Source organism: Neospora caninum, chromosome VIIa (genome assembly GCF_000208865.1).
Source record: "Neospora caninum Liverpool complete genome, chromosome VIIa".
Lineage (NCBI taxonomy): Eukaryota > Apicomplexa > Conoidasida > Eucoccidiorida > Sarcocystidae > Neospora > Neospora caninum.
Window position 1 is genome coordinate 1,008,122 of NC_018393.1, and position 19,991 is coordinate 1,028,112.

Below are 19,991 nucleotides of genomic sequence, written 5' to 3' on the forward strand. Positions count from 1 at the left end.
AGACCATGACTTAGGCCATAGCGGAGTTTTCGCGTTTGGAGAGCAAATGGGGAAATACGTTTGATACTGTGTCCAACTAATGTGGCAACAAACCCGAGCCTGCTTCGACAGCGTGGTACTACACAGGAAAGAAAACGACTGGCGTTGTGCGTGTATTTAACATACACCATGTAGTTAAATCCAAGTAGACAGACAAACGCGGCTTTGTTATGCTGGGAGAGAGTTACTTGCGCAGCCGATGCCTTTGATCAGCAATCTTGGGAAACCACACGCTCTCGTGGGTGACGGCTGCTAGAGCGGAAGTGCGGTATTACTTGGCAGACCATGTTGACTGAGGAATGAACAAGAGTGAGTGCCGTCGGGCGGGCGTTAGAGATGATGGAAAAATGGTGAGCAGAGGCACCCACGCAGACGACAGGAAGCTCCGGGTATTCTGTTGCACTCCGCACACCTGTTCCTGCTTCTCCCCCACTGTAGTGAGACGAAAGAGAACTTCCTCGATATCAACAGCTTTCTTCCAAGCAGGGTTTTTCCCTGGTAAAGGCGATGCACTTCCTCTTGACTTTTTCCAGAGTCGGGGATGAGAAGTCACGAGAGGTGAAGCAGTTGACTTGAGAGGGTGGTGATGGACGGTTGGTGATGAGAGTGTGGATACATCTGGGCTCATTCAAAAGTTATGGGAAGAACTCGTGATTCCTTGCATTACGTTCTAAACTTGTGCATACATTATCTAGTGACTATATCAGTGGAATGAACGAGAGAGCATCGTCTACAAGACTAATCGCAAAGGCAATCGGATTGTCGCGGTGTCTTCTCAGCAGAGCGTCGTCTTCTCAGCAGAGCGTCGTCTTCCTGCAAAGACCCGAGGAAAGGTTCTCGAGTTTAAATTCTCATGGTTTTTTGTATTGTGCCGTTGGGGAACGAGGGATAGGAAGCAGCGACGGCGTATGCTGTGTGTCTCGCGGGCCAATTTGCAGATGGTGTTTGGAGAAGTGGCGCTGTATGTATGTGTGTGTATACATACAAATTCATATCTGTTCTGCTTATGTGGCTGGGTGCGCTATCGTTGAGGTCGTGTCGCTTGTCGTGATTGAAACAGGAAGTTCTCTCTTTCCAATGCTGGGGAGAGCCTCTAGGTCTCCGTGCTGATCCAGTCATAAACGGTCGCACGCTGCTGGCATGCCCTGCTTGCTCAAGCTTTTTGGATTTTGTTTTGGCGTGTGATCAACTCACAGTTCCCCTTAATATGCACGTTCGTATTGCCGGGAAAGGAGCTAGACCAGACCTCCGAGACATCAGTCGTCTTCGGGACAGTCGTGTGCTTTTTGCATGAACAACGGCTGTGATTCTGAACAAGCCACGCAAGGTCTCCATGTTTCTCGACATAGCAGTTCACAGACATTTGTTTAGAGGTAATCGCTGTACCTTAATACCTGCACCCAGTTACTCCATATTTGAGCTGTTCGCTGCGTCTGAGGTATATGAAAACGAGTTTGTGGCATCTTTTTTGCGCACCCATCTTCCCCCCGATATGTAGCGGTGACTGCTTGTCTCATGGAGAACTTCTTTTCGAGAATTAGGCATTTGTGCTGTAGATGTGCATCATCGGGATAGCGAGTGCACGAAGATTTGCATCCCAACCCTTTCGAGTGTGTAACGTTGGATGTGAGGTAAACTATCGGGCTCGTTCCGGGATAAGTAGATATAATTTTTCGTTTGCCGGTCGTCGACTCATCACTTGGTGCAGTGTTGGCCAATTGACAAGGCAGGATAAAAACTCGGAGAAGCGGTACTAAACGGAAATACACCGACTTTCTTTTTAAGCTCTCCAGGAACTTTTGAAAACACGTAGAGTGGTATCAACTGTATTGGGTGGCCCGGTATCATTCACGAAGGGCGCCGGCAGGGGTACCAACCAGTCTCCGTTGCTACAGGCGCAACATGCTGACGAGGCATGACTTGCAGGAGGGAGCAGGACGACTTCCCTAGGATCAACGCAGGTGCATTTCAATTGCGATGGAAACATTCATGAGGTGGCAGAAACGTTTCTGCGTTGTCTATGGCCAATTCTGCTTATCGATTACAGAACTATGTGATGCTGGCGATACCACCACGTGGACATTACATACTTTACCCTCATAGACGTGGTGCCTGCCTACCATTTTTCGAAGCACGGCTTTCTCTATGTTGGAAGAGTGCACACCAACTAGGGGTATTTGATAACAAGCTGAACACGGAAAACAGCAACTACTCTGAAGCGAATAAATCATTCTACCCAGATCCACCTGTGTCTGCACGCGTGTGCTACTTTGTTACACGATACAGTCGACTGGCCTAGTGTATCGTGGTGCCTACGGTTTCTGAGGTATGCTCTTCTAAAACACTTGCTCTTTTGCCTGTAGAAAAAACACCTCAGAAGATATGGGTTGAACAACGGAAAATGGACAAGAAAGGGTAGCTTTTTTTGTCATCTGGAGGGCTTCTTGCACCGCTATAGATACAAGCGGAATGGACCGAAATGGGCGAGGACATAATTAGCGAGTTTTTGAAACCGCCAGCTTGCATTCTGGATAGCAGGTACCCAAAACCCGAAAGCGTCGGCATTTACATCAGCACGCCTCCCGTATAAACAAACCATAACGCAGTATGCCGGACGTCTACAGAAACTCTTGGTTGAAGAACACACTTCCCTTCTCACCGTTAGTATGATCTCGAAGTACCAGAAGCCATGCGATCTATATAGTATAACGGGACAATAGACCAAACCTGCGGTCAGTTGTCCAAGGAGCCCTCGTTTCTTTTCAGCTGTTAGCGGAAGGGAACTCCCAAACCAGAAGAACTTTCCTGCGTGGGTGTTTCAAGTTTTGCCCGAATGACAAAATCATCGGCCCTAAGAGGAGTCGGTAGAACAGGGTCACAAGCTGGGTATTCTGGCGGAGCTGTACTCGACAGTGCAGACTGGTGGTCTAGCGACTGCCGCTGAGGAGCCGTCTCTGCTGGCGACTCCCATTCAAAGCACATTCGGAGGAAGTCTGCTTCCGTCATTCTCTGCAGAAGAAAACACAGTCTCTTTTATCGCGGTGCAACCCCAGAAGTGTCACGGCCACCTGCGAAGAGGCACGTTACATAGCCAGGGAGAGCTGTCCAAGATGCTTAAATGCATACGTCTCATATATGCTTTTTCGCTTGTGGTACCATCTTTGTTCCAATTGAAGAAGGGCGTTTTTTTGCTAATACGTATAAATATATATACATTGTGACTCAATGGAGGCAGCGACCCCCACTCGTACCTGGACATCGGCCGTCCCACACCACAACGTGGCACACGTGAAAGTGTCATGCAGGCAGCTTTGCCTTTCAACTGACGTGATTCTTCTCGCCATTGAGCCCGAAGGAAGCTTGTGCCCTTGCTTCACTTCCCGGAGCGCAGCACGGAAAACGGCCCCTCTACTGCTGTTATGTAAATAGGGTTGTTGGGCGTTCGCTGACACAGGAACAAACGTGGACACAAGCAAAGTTAGATGCCCGGTTTTTTCAACATCTTCGAGGAAATCGGCACAGATTCGTATCGCGCCTTTCAAGGGCGCGCTTGTCATCAGCTATTCGCAAAAGGTTCATGTCCTCGTATTTGGATTCCGTATCGTGCCACTCATGCTTCCTCTCGATTTAAAAACAAACCTTGGCAAAAAGGGATCGGCCACCACATTCGAGGTATCCGAAAACCGTCTTGCCCGGAGGGTTTCTGCGCTCGCCTATCAGAGTCGAACGCTGCTACTAAAAACTCTGGTTTCTCGGCGCTACTGCTCTCGATCCGTGTGTCGGTAAACAGCATTGAAGGTTGGCAAAGCAAGGCATGCATCAACTGTGATTTCTATGTCTCTATCCTTTGTCGCAAAACACTTCATAGAGACGTTAGGTTCACAAAAGTGGGCAGAATACGTTTTTTTTCTGCTGCGCCAGCACAAGTGTCATCGTCGGCTTTTCCACGTCTTATGCAGGAACAACAGTAGCATTCTAACATCTCCTTTAAGGGTTGTTGAAAAGGCCGGGTGGATCCAGTTCTAGCATAGAGACCAGCATTCTAACCAGCTCCCGCTACTTCTTTCGTCACCGTGACCTCGCGGATAGGAGTTCTTTTTCTTCTGGAACATCTTGCATCCCCTGGCACGTCTAGTCGCTACTTCGTCTATGTTTAGGTGCGTAGACAGTGATGCTGGCCAAGGTAGTATATATCTGATATTTCAAAAAAAACTGAGCTCCTTCCTCTCTGTAACTGCCTAAGACTATTAATAGTCCTAAACCCATGGTGCCCACCGGTGGCAACCCCCCACTGAGCTATGGAGCGAGTCAGGTGTCAAAGGGTCAGAGAGACGAAACCAAACTTTTTCAAAGTAGTCTCCAGCTCCAGGATTCCTCCTACCGGCAAGTCCTTCTTCTGCCTGAGAGACCACACTTCTGTTCTTCGCGATTCTTGTTGAGCGTTTACGGACAACAGGGCAGGGTGGGAGCAACGGCGACGCAGACGGCATCATCCTTTGGCTTCTCTCTCTGCGCTCACACTTTCTGAATGAGATTCAACTGCCATTCAGAAAAATCCCGTTTGTGTAGCAACACAACGGTACGAAGTCCTTGTAACTGTAGGGATCTACCACAATCCTGCTGAATATCGTATTTTTGACTGGCATTCGAAATCGACAGAAGCGAAAAAAGTTAGTCCAGCGTTTCTCACACGATTCGTCGATTCTAAATAGAAGAGTAACACCGTTAGGCGCGACGATCTGCACTGCAATTTCAAACGGAAGCTATCGTTTGAGAAGATCGACGAAGACCATTTCCTGTCCTCCCCTACCGAGTATACGTTAATGTAACCACACACTTTGTTCTACGTTCCCCTGTCCTCATTCGTCTAACTGTGTGTCATTCTCTGTATCTTCAGGGTTTCCTGCGCACGTCCCCGTGCATATCACCAACCCCTTTTTAAAAAATAGCTCTGAATTCGAGGAACGCCTCGGCCGAAGAGGTGACACGCCCCACACGCTATTAAGTGTGCGTTAGCTGCTATTGCTGTTTAACAGAAGTCTCGTGCAAGTGCTGCACGCGGATGGGGCGGAATGCTTCAGCGAAAACGTAAGATACCGATCGGACGACCCCAGTCTTCTACAGGAGATTGCGACAGCCGAGATTCTTCGGACCGGTGCGTGCCGATCTCGACATTTCTTCTCCGGACATTCGTGTGAAAAAAGTTGCCTCCTGTTCCAGCGAAGAGCCTGGTCCGGACAAATTGATAAGCCCGGTTCGCCAGTTGACAAAAAAAGTTTTGCCAGCACACCTTGGCCAGGCGCCATTTCTCTGCAGGTGGAAACAAGCGGCAAGAACAACGCATCAGTTTCCTTTCAGTGAGCCTGTGGGGTTTTTACGCTGTCAGGTGGGCAGAGACGCTTCTTTGTTTTTCCGTTTAAAGCTTTGAGGATCTAGGAGACTCACAATCGAAACCGCAGAGCCGACAAACGGTATTTATCAGCTCTCGCGGGCGAGCTCACCTGCTGAATATGTCGACTGCCGTGCTGCCAGGGATTTTGCCATACATTCTCCAAGAGGGCTTATGACGCTGTGGACTTCCCTGAGCTTTTTAGACGGGCTCTTGGGTCTGTAAAGGTGTGTGACTTCCCTGTTCCAGCTTACAGGGCTCTACACAGACATGGATCCCCCAGTCGAGATAGGGAAGTTGGAAAAGTGTGGTGCCCCGTAATAGAGTGCTTAAGACTCCAGAAATATGCGAGTCTTTTTTTGACGAACATGTGAAGGTGTAGTTATGTGGACCATTCATCCGAGCTTTATGGTACAACGAACCTTCACATATTCTGTAGCTGCATTCGCCAGAATGTAGACTGATGTGCTTAAACTCAGGATGATATGGATTTACATGCATCCGGTGGTGGAGCTCGTGAGGCTACAGGCTCAGCTGGAGCTTCTAGCGGAGCTTGTGCCTCTACAGTTGTTTGCTTTAGAACATGTCGGATTATTATTGCACAGCTAGAAATCGAGAGCAGAACTGTCAACGAAAGTCCCAAACTAGTGTTTGTTGCGCGGCTCGAGATTGAATGTGAACAAGCTACCCACCGAACGGGCCGTTACAGATCTAAGTGCGTCTTGGGGGTCATATCCAGACCACAGGACACAGCTGGGGCGCTCCAGAGTTTCCTGCCTCCCCGAAGCATATCGGGATAAAGGTCGACGAGACGTCTGAGCAATATGCAGCACCATATCGACCGACCGGAAGGTGAGGTGGGCATAGGGGGTGACAGGCACCGAACAAGCAGTCAAGACGATGCGCGAAGAGTGAACATACAAACCCTTCCCGATATTGTGGGAGTCGTAGAAACACCAAAAGAGCAATGGCGTTGCGGCTGGGCAGCCTGCAAGGTGGTTTGCACGAATGTGTACGAAGCAATTGTACGCACCTGTCTCTGTAGTACGGCAAGAGACAACGCTTTAGAGTCGTACAATTTGTTCTCTCCAGACAACAAATTCCGTCGGTTTTGTACTTTCCTGTCGGAGAATGTGGCTTTGAAGTACTTTCTCATCACCTGTGTGTGCGTGAATGAGATGGTGCATCTTGAAGCCTCAGCTTCGCGCATACCTCCAAATGTTGCAGAACTACTCGACCTCATCTTAGTCATTCTATTGCTGCTCGAATTCGTCTATGAAACCATCGCCTTCGGTCTGTGGAAGGGACGAAAGTGCTACTTCCGCCAACCTCGCTGCCTTTTCAACTTCTGGATCCTGACAGTGGCAATCAGCGACGTCGTCGTCATGTATCTGGCCCACTGCCGTCCACCAGATTACGTCCCTCAGGTCTCCTGGTATACATCTAAGGTTGCACTTTTCTTTGAGTTGGTCCGCAAGCTACGTGTTCTAAGACTCTTCGAAACCAAGACGTGCAAACTCGCATTCACCATTTTCAGAAAATGCCTGGCGAATCTACTGGCCTTGGCCGGCTTCGTCGTTATTTTTGTCTTCTTCTATCTTATTGTCTACTTCCACACTTATGGCTATACCCAATTCAATGTATGCTATACGAAGGTAGCCACCAAGACACGGATATCCCAGGGGTCTTTGGCGCTGTCCGAAAATACGGCAAACGCTTCGTTAGTGTGTGACGCAGAGAGTGGCTTTTGGGAATATGATCTCAGCCAAGAGTACCTCTGTCGGCCAGATCGGCCATGCCGCGACGGGACGGAATGCCGAAATATCTTCACTCTCCCGAGAGAGTCGAGGCTTTGTTCATCTTCGCAAATCTACGAACTTCAGCAGAAAGGGTGGTCTTCGTTGTATGACACCCCTCTTGGTGACTGGGGAATGACAGGCTTTCATAACGCATTTTCTGCCCTTTTAAGCTTCCTTCAGTGTGTAACACTCGAAGGTTGGTCAGAAGTGATGTACCGTTTGGCCGATGGCGACAGTACGTTTCGCGGCGTCTTGATTTATATCCTTCACCATTCCGTGGTAATTCTCGGAAACCTGCTTCTAATGAACCTCGTAGTCGCCGTCATGTGGGAAAGCACCCTGCTGGAAACAAGCAAGTCGCGGATAATCGATGCTAAGAAAGAGGATCTGCAGATGTTCGAGATTTTGGGTTTGGAATGGGTCCGTTTTCTGGTGAATAAGGCGGAAGACGTTCAAGTCCTTCATAGCGAAACGAAAACCATGGAATTTCTGTTTGCTCATCGCCACTACCTCGCGAGACATAATGACGGGGCAATCGTTGGGACGTCAGAAACGGGAACTTCGGACGACCGTTCTTCTAAAATACAGCGACGCTGGATCTCTGTGCGGCAGACAGTATATACCATCGTCGCGCGAAAGCCCTATGTCACATCGATGTTCCTCGTATCTGCAACAGATGCACTTCTCATTACTCTTGACAGCGCTGGAGTGCTAGTGGACATTTATAGTTTCATAAACGTTTTTTTCTGCGTGTGTTACACCGTCGATGTCGCTCTCCAGCTTGTCGCTTTCGGTTGCCGAGAGTTTGTCCGAGACGGATTCAAGGTCTTCGATCTCATTCTCGCCGTTGTCGGTGTTGTCGAGATGCTTTTCAGTCTCATTGTGTGTGGCGGCGTTGCCACTTGCGCCGATGCTGACAGTGACTCCGCCAGTCAAGTGGTGAAGTCGACTATCCTCGTTCTTAGTGTCCTGCATAGCTTCCGTCTATTCAAGCTGGTGAGGAATTTTCCGTCCCTGCGGCTTCTGCTGGAAGTTATTGCCGACTTGATCCAAAACGTTGTCTTCTTCTACGCTTTGTTGCTTTTCCACGTCTACATCTTTGCGACGTTTGGTTTCGCCCTCTTTTTCGATCCGAACTACGGCGCCGGAGTTTGGCCGGTTACTGTAACGAAGTACAGCAATTTCGAGACCATCTGGCAAGCTCTGCTTCTTGTATTCGGTCTGCTCACGGGAGAAAACTGGAATGTGGCGATGCGCGAGTTTTACAGCGTCTACAACGGGCATACGCAAGTCGTACCAGGCAGTGCTCTGTCCTCAAATGTGATTTTGGAGAGCAGTGCGAACGTATACATAATCTGTATATATATCTTCGTAGCTGTCTTGTGTCTCTGTTGCTTCATATTCAACGTTTTCGGTGCTGTCCTCATCGGTCAGTATGTCATCGCGCGCAAAAGGGTCTTCACTTCACACATTTTTCGGTTCATCAAGCTTTGCCGGGAACTCGGGATCGAGATGCCAACGCGTGCGGCGTTAGACGCAACGAACTTGCAACGGATGTACTCTTTGGCTGCACCTAAAACGGTTGGTCAAAAGAAAGCGCGCCGCGCCCTAAGTGAATTTCTTCGGCCTCGATCTTGGTCAAACCAAGAGCGGCTACGTTTCTCCACAACATCATCTGGTGCTGCCTGGATGATACACAGGCTGACGCGGTCAATCTCCAGAGCTTCAACTTTTCGACGTCGAGGGGAAAGTCTGCCTTCCAGTGGCGGTAGACACACTGAGAGGGGCACGGACCGGATCAGACTCCGCAATAGGATTCCCGACGCCCAACGCGAGAGGCGAGCTGGCAGAGTGTTGGTTACCGTCTTCCCGTGGAGGCAGAAAAGGGGGCGTCAGAAACAAAGCAGGCGAGCCTCAGCAATTCAAGGGCGCAGTCGTGGAGAACAAGCAGGCATGAGTGAGGGAGTCGAGGGGGGTAGCAACAGGTGTCATGTCACCACGTGTTCACTTGTTGCTTCGACAAGCATGACGGAGTGCCAGTACAACACAAGAGCTGACGACTTCGGGGGGCCGTGGGGTGTAGGTCCGGAGGCGGGTCGGGATGATAGCCTCTGTCTTTTCACCCGCTCCGACATGCAGCCCAGTCCTCCTGTCGCTGGTAAGGCATCACACTTCAGAGAATGAAGCTCCGGAAATGATGGAAAGAGGAACGCCGGGTGTAGCATGTACCGGACGAGGCATTCTCAGCTTTCATTTCGGTATGCGGCAGGCTGCCTGGAATCCCAGCAAGCTTCCGGGTCTTCCTGAGAGCAGGAACGGGGCAGGCGGCAACGTATATGAGTTGAACGACTTGGACTTGCCTTGAAGTCTTGTTGGTTTTTGCTCTTCTAACCGCTGGCTGCCTGGGAATGCAATGGTAGTTTTCAGTTGCCCGCATGTATTCGTCCCGCAACCTGTTCTCTGACCTCGGAGGAATGGGTTTTCAGTCACGCGGTCCACAACGCGGGAAAGTATGGGAATTTTCTCCCACATGTTTCTGCAAAACACGCCAATGTGGTAGTCGCACTGTGTCGTCCCTCGTAGTCACGTTGTCTGGCTTCACAAACTGTGTCTCGATAAGTGTCTATCCTTATCTAAACTCTAACGTACACCTCGCAGCTGCATTTTGGTCTCCAGACATCTCGTTAAAATGATACATATTCATATGCAACCATGCATAAGCATGTTTAACTTCAGACATTTTACGCTGGCGGTTGCGCGCATGGAGGTGTATAATAAACCGCGATAAATATCCGTACAGTGATGCAGACACAAGCAGGCAGTATATAAGAATATGCACAAGAAGCGAAAGGTGTGCATTCGAAAGAGCACACGTACAGAGCATAAGTTATGCGGGAAACGCTTTGTCGTATGGGGTGGTTGCAAGTGTTGGTACATGAGCCTGATATGGTTCGGGACTGCTTCATTTGTGTGGCTTGTTTTTTGCAGAACACCGGAAAAACAGCGCAGATAATAACTTGCAAGGTCCCCTGTCTCTGTGTGAGTCCGTTTGCTATCTGTTTAGCCTCTCCTTGATATGCCTGTGCGACACAGTCGTGCGATTCGTCTCCAGCCCGTTCAGGTGGCTGAATGCACGCATTATACCGTACGACACAGAACGCCCCGACGCAATCATTGACTTCATCCGGTCCATTCTCATGGACGAGGGACTCGAGGATGCATCCAAAGAGACGATCGCGCACCCGTCAAGTTCACGCCGCAGAAGACAGCAAAGTTCGAGGGGCGACAGCAGTAGCCTAGTGGAGATGCCAGTTGTGAATCTGGAGGTTTTTCGCGGCGGGGCCGTCAGCACCTTCCTCAGGCGGGCGACGAACGGGACAGCCTACAGGTGCCTCATGGCAGGCCTCGATGTCGCGTCCCTTGGCTGTCTGGTTGTCGAGTGCATGTTGACCGGCAACTACGCGGCTCGGACGGTCTTTGGCGTGATCGAATGGGGTTTCGCCTTTGTTTTTCTCATTGAGGCTCTCCTGAGAATCGGCGCTTACGGGTGCAGTCGAGGGAGATGCGTTGCTTTGGATTCTGCGCCAACGCACGCTGCCTTCGTTGTGGCGCTCTTGTCTTGTATTTTACTCATCATCAACCAAGTCGCTTTTGTTGTTGAGCGGCCAGACCCCGCATACAGCTTTGTCTGGCAACTCCCATTGTTCCGAGTCGTCAAGGTCTTGAGGTCTTTTCGGTCGTTTCTCTTATTGTCTCGTGTACACATGCGAGGCGTGCGTCTCGTCGTTCGTTCCTTAGTCGCCTGCACAAGGAGTCTAGTGATACTCTCTGCTTTCCTGACGATTGTGTATACAACGTTCGCGCTCATTTTCTCTCGAATCATGCGTGCCAACTACGTGCCTCCGGAGGATCCGAATGAAGTCGCGTACACCTTTCGGACTTTCTCGGATGCGTGGATAGGCGTATTTGTCCTGGCAACAAATGAAGGATGGCCTCTCGTGCTCGCCAGGGTGCTCGACCGCAGTCCAGCGCAAAGAGTGCCCCTGACTGTCCTTTTCTTCATCTTCATTTCCGCTGTCTCCATTTTCGCGGTGAAGATGTGTGTGGGCATTATCGTCGACGCTTCCCGTAGGAAGAAGGCCCGAATGGAAATGGAAGGTAGCCTTTTGAGCGCGACTGTTCATAAGTGGATCGAAATTCAGGAGCTCCTCTTCAATTCGCCACTTCAGCATGGCGATACAATGCCAGATTTCGCCAACGCAGACAGTAAAAAGGTTGCGTTCCTGCGGAAGAGGCTTGCAGCTATTGTGACTAGCGAATGGTTCAGAACTGCAGTCGCACTTCACACCTGCATTTGTTGTCTTCTGCTTTTCTTGTATGGCCCCTGGTATGACCTCACCCTTGGGCCGTACAGTCAGGCCAGGCGGGTCTATCTTCACATCGCCATTGCCATTCTGTCTATCTTCTTCTTCCTCGAGATTGGTGTAAAGATTTTCGTACGCGGCCGGCTATTCTTTCGTGACACTTTAGACATCATGGATGCTATTATCTGCTGCCTTCTCATCGGAATTTTTGTCGTCGACATTGTTTGGTGGACATTGTGGCAAATGCCTCCGGAGCCGTTGACATTTTGGCTACTCAGTTTCCGTCTTTTCCGCGTAGCTCGCTTTCTCTACCGTCAGATGTCCTTCTTCCAGACGCTCTTTACCACCATCTGTCGTGTTATGAAGAGTTTTTTGAACGTCCTAGCCCTGCTGTGTCTTTCAATTTTCTTCTTTGCGATCTGGGGGGTCGTCCTCTTCAACGATGCCCCGGTCGAGAAATACTTTAACCGACACGTAAACTTCAAAGTATTAACAAGAGCGATGATGGCCCTGATAGGCAGCTGCACCGGCGAGGACTGGCATATGATTCTTCAGCAGCTGCGAATGCACTACTCCGCAGCGGATCAACGATTTCTCAGCTTCATTGTTATTGTTTTCTTCGTCTGCTTCATTGTCCTTGTTTTCTTTATCCTCATGGATCTCTTCACCGCGTCCGTTCTGGACGAGTACATGGACACGGTAAAAGACGAGAATCTATGGAAGATCTCGCATCAACACCGGATCTTGATCGAACGGTGGAATCCGAAGAACGAGCCTGGCAAGAACTACAAAAGTCTTGACGACATGGTTGCGTTGTTGAAAACTATTGATCACCCCCTGGGATTGAAGCACCGCTTTCCTCCTGGAGAGAAGACGGGAAAGATTCTCGCGTACATTGCGAAATATGGGCTTCCGATATATGACGGCTCTCGTGTTCATCTACGTGATGTGGTGCTCAACTGTGCAAAAAGAGCGTGCGAGTTCCACGCCATGAGCCACGGGGTCATGGATATGCAGGACGGCCAGGTGGAGCTGAACCCACATCTTATTAGCAGCTGGATAGGAAAATTCCCCGAACTTGCCCATACCGCCGCCAATTACGATCTTCGTCACTACGTGGCAGCGGCGACGCTCCAGAACTGGTTCCGTAGACACCACGTGGTCATCAACGGGAAGCTGGCGAACCCAGAGTGGTGTGCGGCGCGGGTTGTATCTTTCCTCGCTGAGGCGCGAACGGCCAGGCTCCGCCGCCCAAGCGGACGAAACGTACACAGAGGAAGTCAGAGCGACCGTCGCCAGAGCGGTGTCGTAAGAGGGCGGAACCGACGGGGTTCTCGGACAGATTCCACACCGGGAGGCTCGCTGCTGTTGACTTCCGCGTCCGGTGAAAGTCGTGAAGTTTTGTGTGCGGGGACTGACCAAGTTAGAATGAACTTGGCTGAACCAGCGTCAACTCGAGGAAGCGTTCCTGGATCGAGCTCCAGCAGCCCTCGAGAGAGCCTGCGGCGAGGATACGAACTGGATTTGGCACCTCGCGTTCTCTTCGAATCCTGCTTACTTGTGCCTGAGCGAGAGAGCACGAAACGAACAGGTTCCAAGGAACGCAACAGCGTGAGCTCCACTAGTGGGGGCGACGGCTTTCTTTCCGCTACGCAGGGTCCGAACATTCTAGGAAAAGCCTCCGGCCCAAGCAGAACTGATCGTGCCTACAGAGACGGCGAAGCGCCAGAGCGCCGCCGCAGGCCCCAAATCTGTAGAAGCATCATCCGTGCGCCTGACGCACGAGAGCCGAGTATTGTGGATTTGAGAGTCTTGGGAGAAACCCAACGAAAAACTTGCCACCACGATTTCACGAGAGGCATTCAGAAGCACAACCAAACGAGACATTCTTTGACGGGGAGGTGCGCGCATTGTGATCCTGGGCAGCAAAGTGGGGCGTTAAATCGTGTTCCCAGCGTGACCGCCTTCCCAACGCAGACCCAACCGAGCGGAGGGGTGAAAGGGGTGAACGCCCCCCGAATCTCGTCGCCGTACATGCAGACACTTACTACTACAAAGGCTCACGCACGTAGTGACAGCCTACTCCAGGGAACTGGAGAGGCATCACACCCGGCAAATATAGCGAAGGCGTTCAAGGCAGATACAGAAACAGCTGCTACCCAGCAAGAAGAATTTCCATCTGCAACTCCCGTTTCTGGTGGGGCGTTCCGCTCATCACCAGAGAGCAAGCATGAAGGCGCGAAGACGGCGCACAGTCACACACGACGGAATCTGATTGCGGAGGAAGGGACGGGAAGTTGTTTACCAAATTTTATCTCTGATGGTAATTCTGGTGACGAGAAAGAGATGGCTGCAGGTTGGATTCCTTGAGGTCCTACATTCCCAGAATTCTCTTTTTCGGGACAGCGAGGGGTAAGGAAATTCTTGCTGAGATCCACTGTCGTTTGACGACAAAACCTGTGGCGCCATGTTGACGATGACCTTTGGCTTGGCCTCTTGAAACAAAGTTTCTTTATTTGTGATGACCCGCTGATACAACTTACTACTCACAAGTTGTTAAAGTCTGCAGCATGCCACAGAATGGCGGGAGGAACGTACAGGTGGGAACAGTACACTCCAACAATTGGACGTGCTGCGCTTGTCCGGGACAGAGATCAAGAGAATACCTTTCAGCCCGAAGTGAGAACCTCTGTGCGATTGGGGGAGGAAACAAGAGAAACTGGTTCACTGCGGGGAGCGATTAGAGCTTTGTTTCACCGCCGCGGCGGAGCTCTCCTACCTTCGGTCGCTCGCCAACTGCTTTCGAATGTAGACAAGTTGTATTAATTCACATTTCCCTCATCCGAGAGATACACTGTGCATCACTTATTACGTGCCAAGGTGTATCAGGGCTGAGTAGCGAACTCACGTCCATATATACCCACGCTTGGCGAACCGCCTTGCGTGTGCTGGGCCCCGCCAACTCGTTGCTTTGTTCCCTTTTCGAATGCCCGTCGTTCAGGAACTTTTGCAAATGCTGAACATCATGCTGGAGACACCGTTCTTAGAGATGTCGGAGAAGGCACGGTTGTTGCTGGTTGCGCTGTGTCTTTACCGCAGACACCTGGGTAGAACAATATGAGGTATGTGGAGGGGTACGCAGGCACATGATCATACACAGTGAATGTAGGAGGGTGTTAAATTGCCTCCCAGGGATCTGCTCTTCTTGCCGCCCCGGGGTGCCTTTTTCATTTTCTTCATCTACAAAAGATGGGAACGACAGCCTTTCTTCATGAACAAATGATCACATGTGGAAGAGCGTGTGGCAGGTAATTTATTGACCATAAACCGAAAGCGCCTCACGCACTCCTGATAGTGCTTCCGTGTAAAAAGGGAAGTGGGAAGCGTATGAGTCCCACCGGGTGCAAAGTTCTCTGGAGCTTCGCTTCACTCCGCTTTCTTCTGGCAGCAACCGTTGGCCCCCAAAAGTGACAAGTGTGGATAACTTCTGTTCAAGGTGGTTTGCCAGTTTTCGAGCACAAGAGGCTTTCCGTGGTAGCGTTCACTGGGAACTCGTCACCACCAGGGAAAATACCAATCCATTTTGCAGGCACTCGACTTGCCGGAGGATACTGGTCCCTCTTCGTGGAGATCCGTAATCGCAGCCGGAGTTGACGAGCACGTCAGTCATTACCTCTCTCATCGGCCCATGCGTCGTGTTGCGCCAGTGCGGCAGCCGCTACTGTCGCAGACGAACGCGAAATGTCGCTGTCCCGTTTCACACATTACTGCCGCTGCTGTTGTCGTCACCAGGAGCTGTATGCTCCACTACAATCGCTCGCAGTCCCAATAATTCCTCTGGGGAATCTTTAGCGGGCACCCCCTCGCATCCCGCTCACTGAAGCTTTGCGTCCATTGAAGAGGAAAGGAACACGTAGAGAAACATAGGGTCTCGAAAAGGATTGGGTAAAAGAATGCGCTGATGCTCTTGCCTGCTTGTGCGAACAACCGACGACCCGAAAGCGTTTCACCTGGGTACCAGCAGCAACAACACGGGCACCAGCTTACTGAAGAGAGAAGCATCCATTCCCATTCTTCATCGGGCCGCCCTCCGCTTCCAGAGGAATCTCTGTTACTTCAGAACTCCCTGGGCAAAGACCTGGATGGACGGCCGCAGCCGCGATCGATGACGCGTCCTCGTAGCCGCTTTGATAACCGGGTAGGGTGATATTGAACGAAGCGTAGAACCACAAGCTCCTAAAATGCGGGAGGCACGACACGCAAGTCGGGATACACAGTGTCTCCAGTACCGGTATGCAAGCATGCCGACTGTAGGACCTACGAGCATAAAGATTTTAGCTACACCATGCATTGCCATTATCGCATTATATACAGCTAGTGTTCTGTACAAATGGCCCGCGATCCAGAACTGTATAACTCAAATCGAATAAACGGAGACATTATAGTAACTAGGATACTGAAAACGACTCCAGTTATGAGGTAGAGACAACCAAGTTCTTTATGATTGCTATAGTCGCACATACCGACTACCACCAGTGACCGCGTGAGGGCCTAGTCCTCTCTCAATCACTCGCTAAGAAAACTTTGCTAGTCATATTGGCATATCACTTTGAGCGACAAGTACGGGGTATGACCCAACAGTGGCCAAGTACTATTTCCGTGCGGTACAACGTGCCACTCTGTGTTTCGCACATGACTTTTTGAGGCTGGTTCCTTTCGGGGAAACGCCTGATCTGGGCGTTGTGCACTCAGCGCTGTCCCACGACAGACGCCCCATTATATTCAAGTCGGCTCTCCCGCGACGTGTTGGTGGAGGTCGGAGCAACACGATCCATGTATGTACAAAATGTGTATCAGGGGCAGCACTGCTCTGGGAGCGCAGCACAGTTTTGATCGAAGAGTTTCATTACCGTTTCATGCTCATGCTTGAACGGATACAGTACCTCACGGAAGACAGCCAAGTTACCTGCTGCGTACCAGTTCGCCACCTTAGATTAAAACATATGCACCTGCTGTGCTCATGATCAAGTCATGGGAAATGTCCAGCCTACAGATATCTACACCAGAAACCGTAGCTGAATGTGAAGACGACATCAATGGGGATCTGCCACCAAACTGTCCCGTCTCAAAGCTTCCTCTATGCTCTAGTGGATTATACCAAATGGACAAACGGGAAGAAGCGTCACAAGGGTACACACGAGCATACAGTGGTTGGATCAAGGGATCTCGTGTTCTTGTCTTTCTTCGCTATATGATGCATACTGCTCCGGCGTGGCAGTAGTGCCATCCGCTGGGAGACGTTCGGACGGCGGCAGGGTGAGTGCCACGGTCCTCTAAGAAGAAGCCTGAAGACAGAATTTCACCTCAGCTCCTCTCGTCAGCTTGAGAACTTTCCTTGTACGTAGCGACGGATTCCTGCTCTTCGTACGTGTGCACAGCACGTGTCACTTCTGCGTCCATCGTCATAAATTCTTTTGTACGTAAGGCTTGATGCGCAAGCAGCCGCTTGTTCGGGTCTCTAGTCAAGAATTTCCGGATGAGGTCTTGAACCAGCATAGGGGCAGACGGACACCCTCTGAGGTGTAAATCATGCAGGATGCCGTCGGCTTCAGTTGGGACTTTGCGGCACCAAATATAGTACAGAGTTATACCGATTTGCCACGCGTCAACCGCGAATGTATGCAGGGCTCGTTTGTTGTACGTATCGTCCTCCGGGGGCTCGAAACCACTAGCACTCATCGGGGGTCCCATGACACCATTTTTTCTCATAGTGGCAAAGTCGCCCAGCAACACGCGACCGTCGTTGCGGATAAGAAAATTCGGCGGCTTGATATCCTTATGCACCATTCCCTGCGTTTAAAGGTTAACTCCCAGCAGGACGACTTGACAGGAGAAGTAAAGTCGAACGATACGGGCAAAATCACTCTGGCTGCGCGCCTCATCTCCAAATAACCATTCGAGGACTTCGTCCATGTCAGTTGTTGCCCGAGGCATGACAAAAAAGTAGTTCGGTAACCACCTCAACCTCCTCAGAGTAGCCTTGGACTTCATGGTTGGCGGTGCTCCCTCGAGCGTCACAGCGTCAGTAGGAACCATAAATCCCCACCGTTCTTGGGCATCAAGCGCCGACCTCACTAGCGGAAATTGCCGGTAGCAGAACGCCTCTTCCCTCAACTGAACCATCGTTTCCTCTGAAGGCTCCTTTTCGAACAGGTGAACCTTTAGAGCCAGCTCCTCGTTCGTATCTGGGTCTTTAGCTTCAAATACAGAGGCGAATCCTCCAGATCCAAGTGGCTTACCTCTCACCAACGTCCTGGTGGTTCCGTCCCTATCCGAAATTACGTTCACGGGGGTGTCCTCAGGCCAGGAGGCGATATCCACCAGAGTTTCAGAGGCCAGTGCAGCATATCTAGTTACCTTTGCAGGGATTTTGGATCCTTCTGGCTTCTGCTCCAGTATTCGTCTACCGATGACGCATCCAAAGTCTGTGTTCTGAAAAGTGGGTGTAGATCCTTGGCCTCTCCACCAGTTTCGAATCCGGCTACCAGCCCGATGAAAGTAAGCCGGAATTTTGCGTCGGACAAATCCTCCTGGGGGACGCAGATGTTGGAGGAACCTGCGTCTTAAAGCCACACGCGGACTCCAGGGGACTGTGGATGCGGAGAGAGAGCCGCCAGTCGCTCTTCTCCAAGGCAGTCCGGCCCGAAACCTCTGGAGAAGAGTGGGCGGTAGGTCTGCGTCTAGTGAGTTTAAATCGCCTTCGGCTGGTCTCTCGAGAAATTATACGTCGTGCGTGGTTTCTCCGCGTCTCCTTGGAGACACCCGAGCGTGCCCAGCTGCGTCAGGCCACCGCTTGTCGTCATTGTGCTGTTGCGTACCGAAACCGATTGTTCCTGTCGAATGTGACGTTGACGGGAAATGCGAGAACCCGGTCCCCCCCTGCGTTTCGCATAGCAGCAAGACAAGCGCAGCAGTCAACCGAACAAGACACCCGGCTATCTCCAAGGTAGGTCGAGCCTGGTGGTGAAACGGGTGCTCAAATTTTTGTCGAGAGCTTGCAAAAGCATTCTTTGCCTGGTAGAAGAAAAGATTTGCCGATAAAAATGGTGAGCTGTACCACCTGAATTCCTCTTTGTCTCTCTTATCGCCTTCACAAATGTTGGGACCTTGTATTTTTTTGGCGGTGGAGGGGGGGCATTCTTCGACTTGATTGCTGGCTGCTCTTTGGCAAGGGCGTCACATTGAACTCTTTTGCTCGAGGAGACACTGGAGTTGAGGGGGATGACGGGTGGTTTATAAGGCGCGTCTGGAAAAACGGACTGAGTGAAGAAGCTGCGGAAAGGACAGGATGCTTGGCTGTGTATGCTTGGTTGGTTGCTTTTTTGAGGCTTTTTTTTTTATGTGTGCCGGGTCAAAATAACAACCGGTGTTGTCAAGAAATGTATGGGGGCAGGCATTTGGAAGGGTCAGTTCGTGAGCCGTAGACACTACACAGATCTCACCGGCAATATGTGTCTAGATGAGCTACGAACAGAGTACTGAACAGCACCATTTTTCGGTAATCGTACACTATGGGCTATTTTTTGTACCTTACGCAGTGCAGCGCGCACCTGCCGCGAGTGTAAAAGGATATGGAATGAATCCGTGAGTAACTGCTGCTGCGAATGCATCGACATTCGTGAGAGCTGTTACCATGAGGTGTGACTGAAAATAGCCGCGGAGATACATTTCCGGTCACAGTTCACACCAGAATGTCTGTACTGGATATTTCCTTGCCACAAGCGTAATGACGTGCTGCCCTTGCCGCCAAACGAGGAAGTGCTCAGCAGCAAGTGCCCACCTTGCGAAAGCGAAAGACGAGGTGTACACCATGCACGTGAAATGCAGGCAAGAGGATGCGACTTTCGCGTTAAACGCCAATGTGGCTACCGTATTGGCCGGATGCACAGACGTACAAGCGTCAGTGTATCTGCATTAGAGTAAAGTGTGTTATATTGTTTACTGAGCAGCTGTTTAAAAAACAGCTGAGTACTCGTCACCTTCTTAAGCTTAAGTCCTGTTTCCCTATGTTCCTCTCTGTTTCCGCAATGTCACCTTGGCCATACCACGGGCGCTCACTATCTCGTGGATTGGCAGCCATGTACGAGGCACTAGGACATATTGGAAGACTATGCTTAAGAAGTGATGCGGCGTGACACCAACAGGAAAGAATGAGTCTAAAAGCTCGCCAGCTGCGCAGAAACAGGGGTGACATGTCCATCGTTCTGCGCCCATGCTGTAACAAAGAACGAACATCAGTGTACTGAGCGCAATTGAGTCAGCGTGTGGCCTTATTCCTCACTGCCCTTACAAAGACCTGATGAATACAAACACTGCAAGGGCCGGGAGGAATGACATCAC

The 19,991-nt window shown here is 50.7% G+C and overlaps 1 protein-coding gene across 1 annotated transcript; it reads left to right on the top strand.

Annotated features, from left to right (window-relative positions):
* Window positions 1-6,252: 6,252 nt before the first annotated feature.
* Window positions 6,253-13,961, top strand: NCLIV_020420 (hypothetical protein; the record flags this gene model as incomplete). The annotated part of the gene is made up of 2 exons (XM_003882238.1): window positions 6,253-9,385; window positions 10,216-13,961. 2 exons carry the CDS (start codon window positions 6,253-6,255, stop codon window positions 13,959-13,961), a joined length of 6,879 nt encoding a protein of 2,292 aa, XP_003882287.1.
* Between the last annotated feature and the right edge of the window lie 6,030 nt (window positions 13,962-19,991).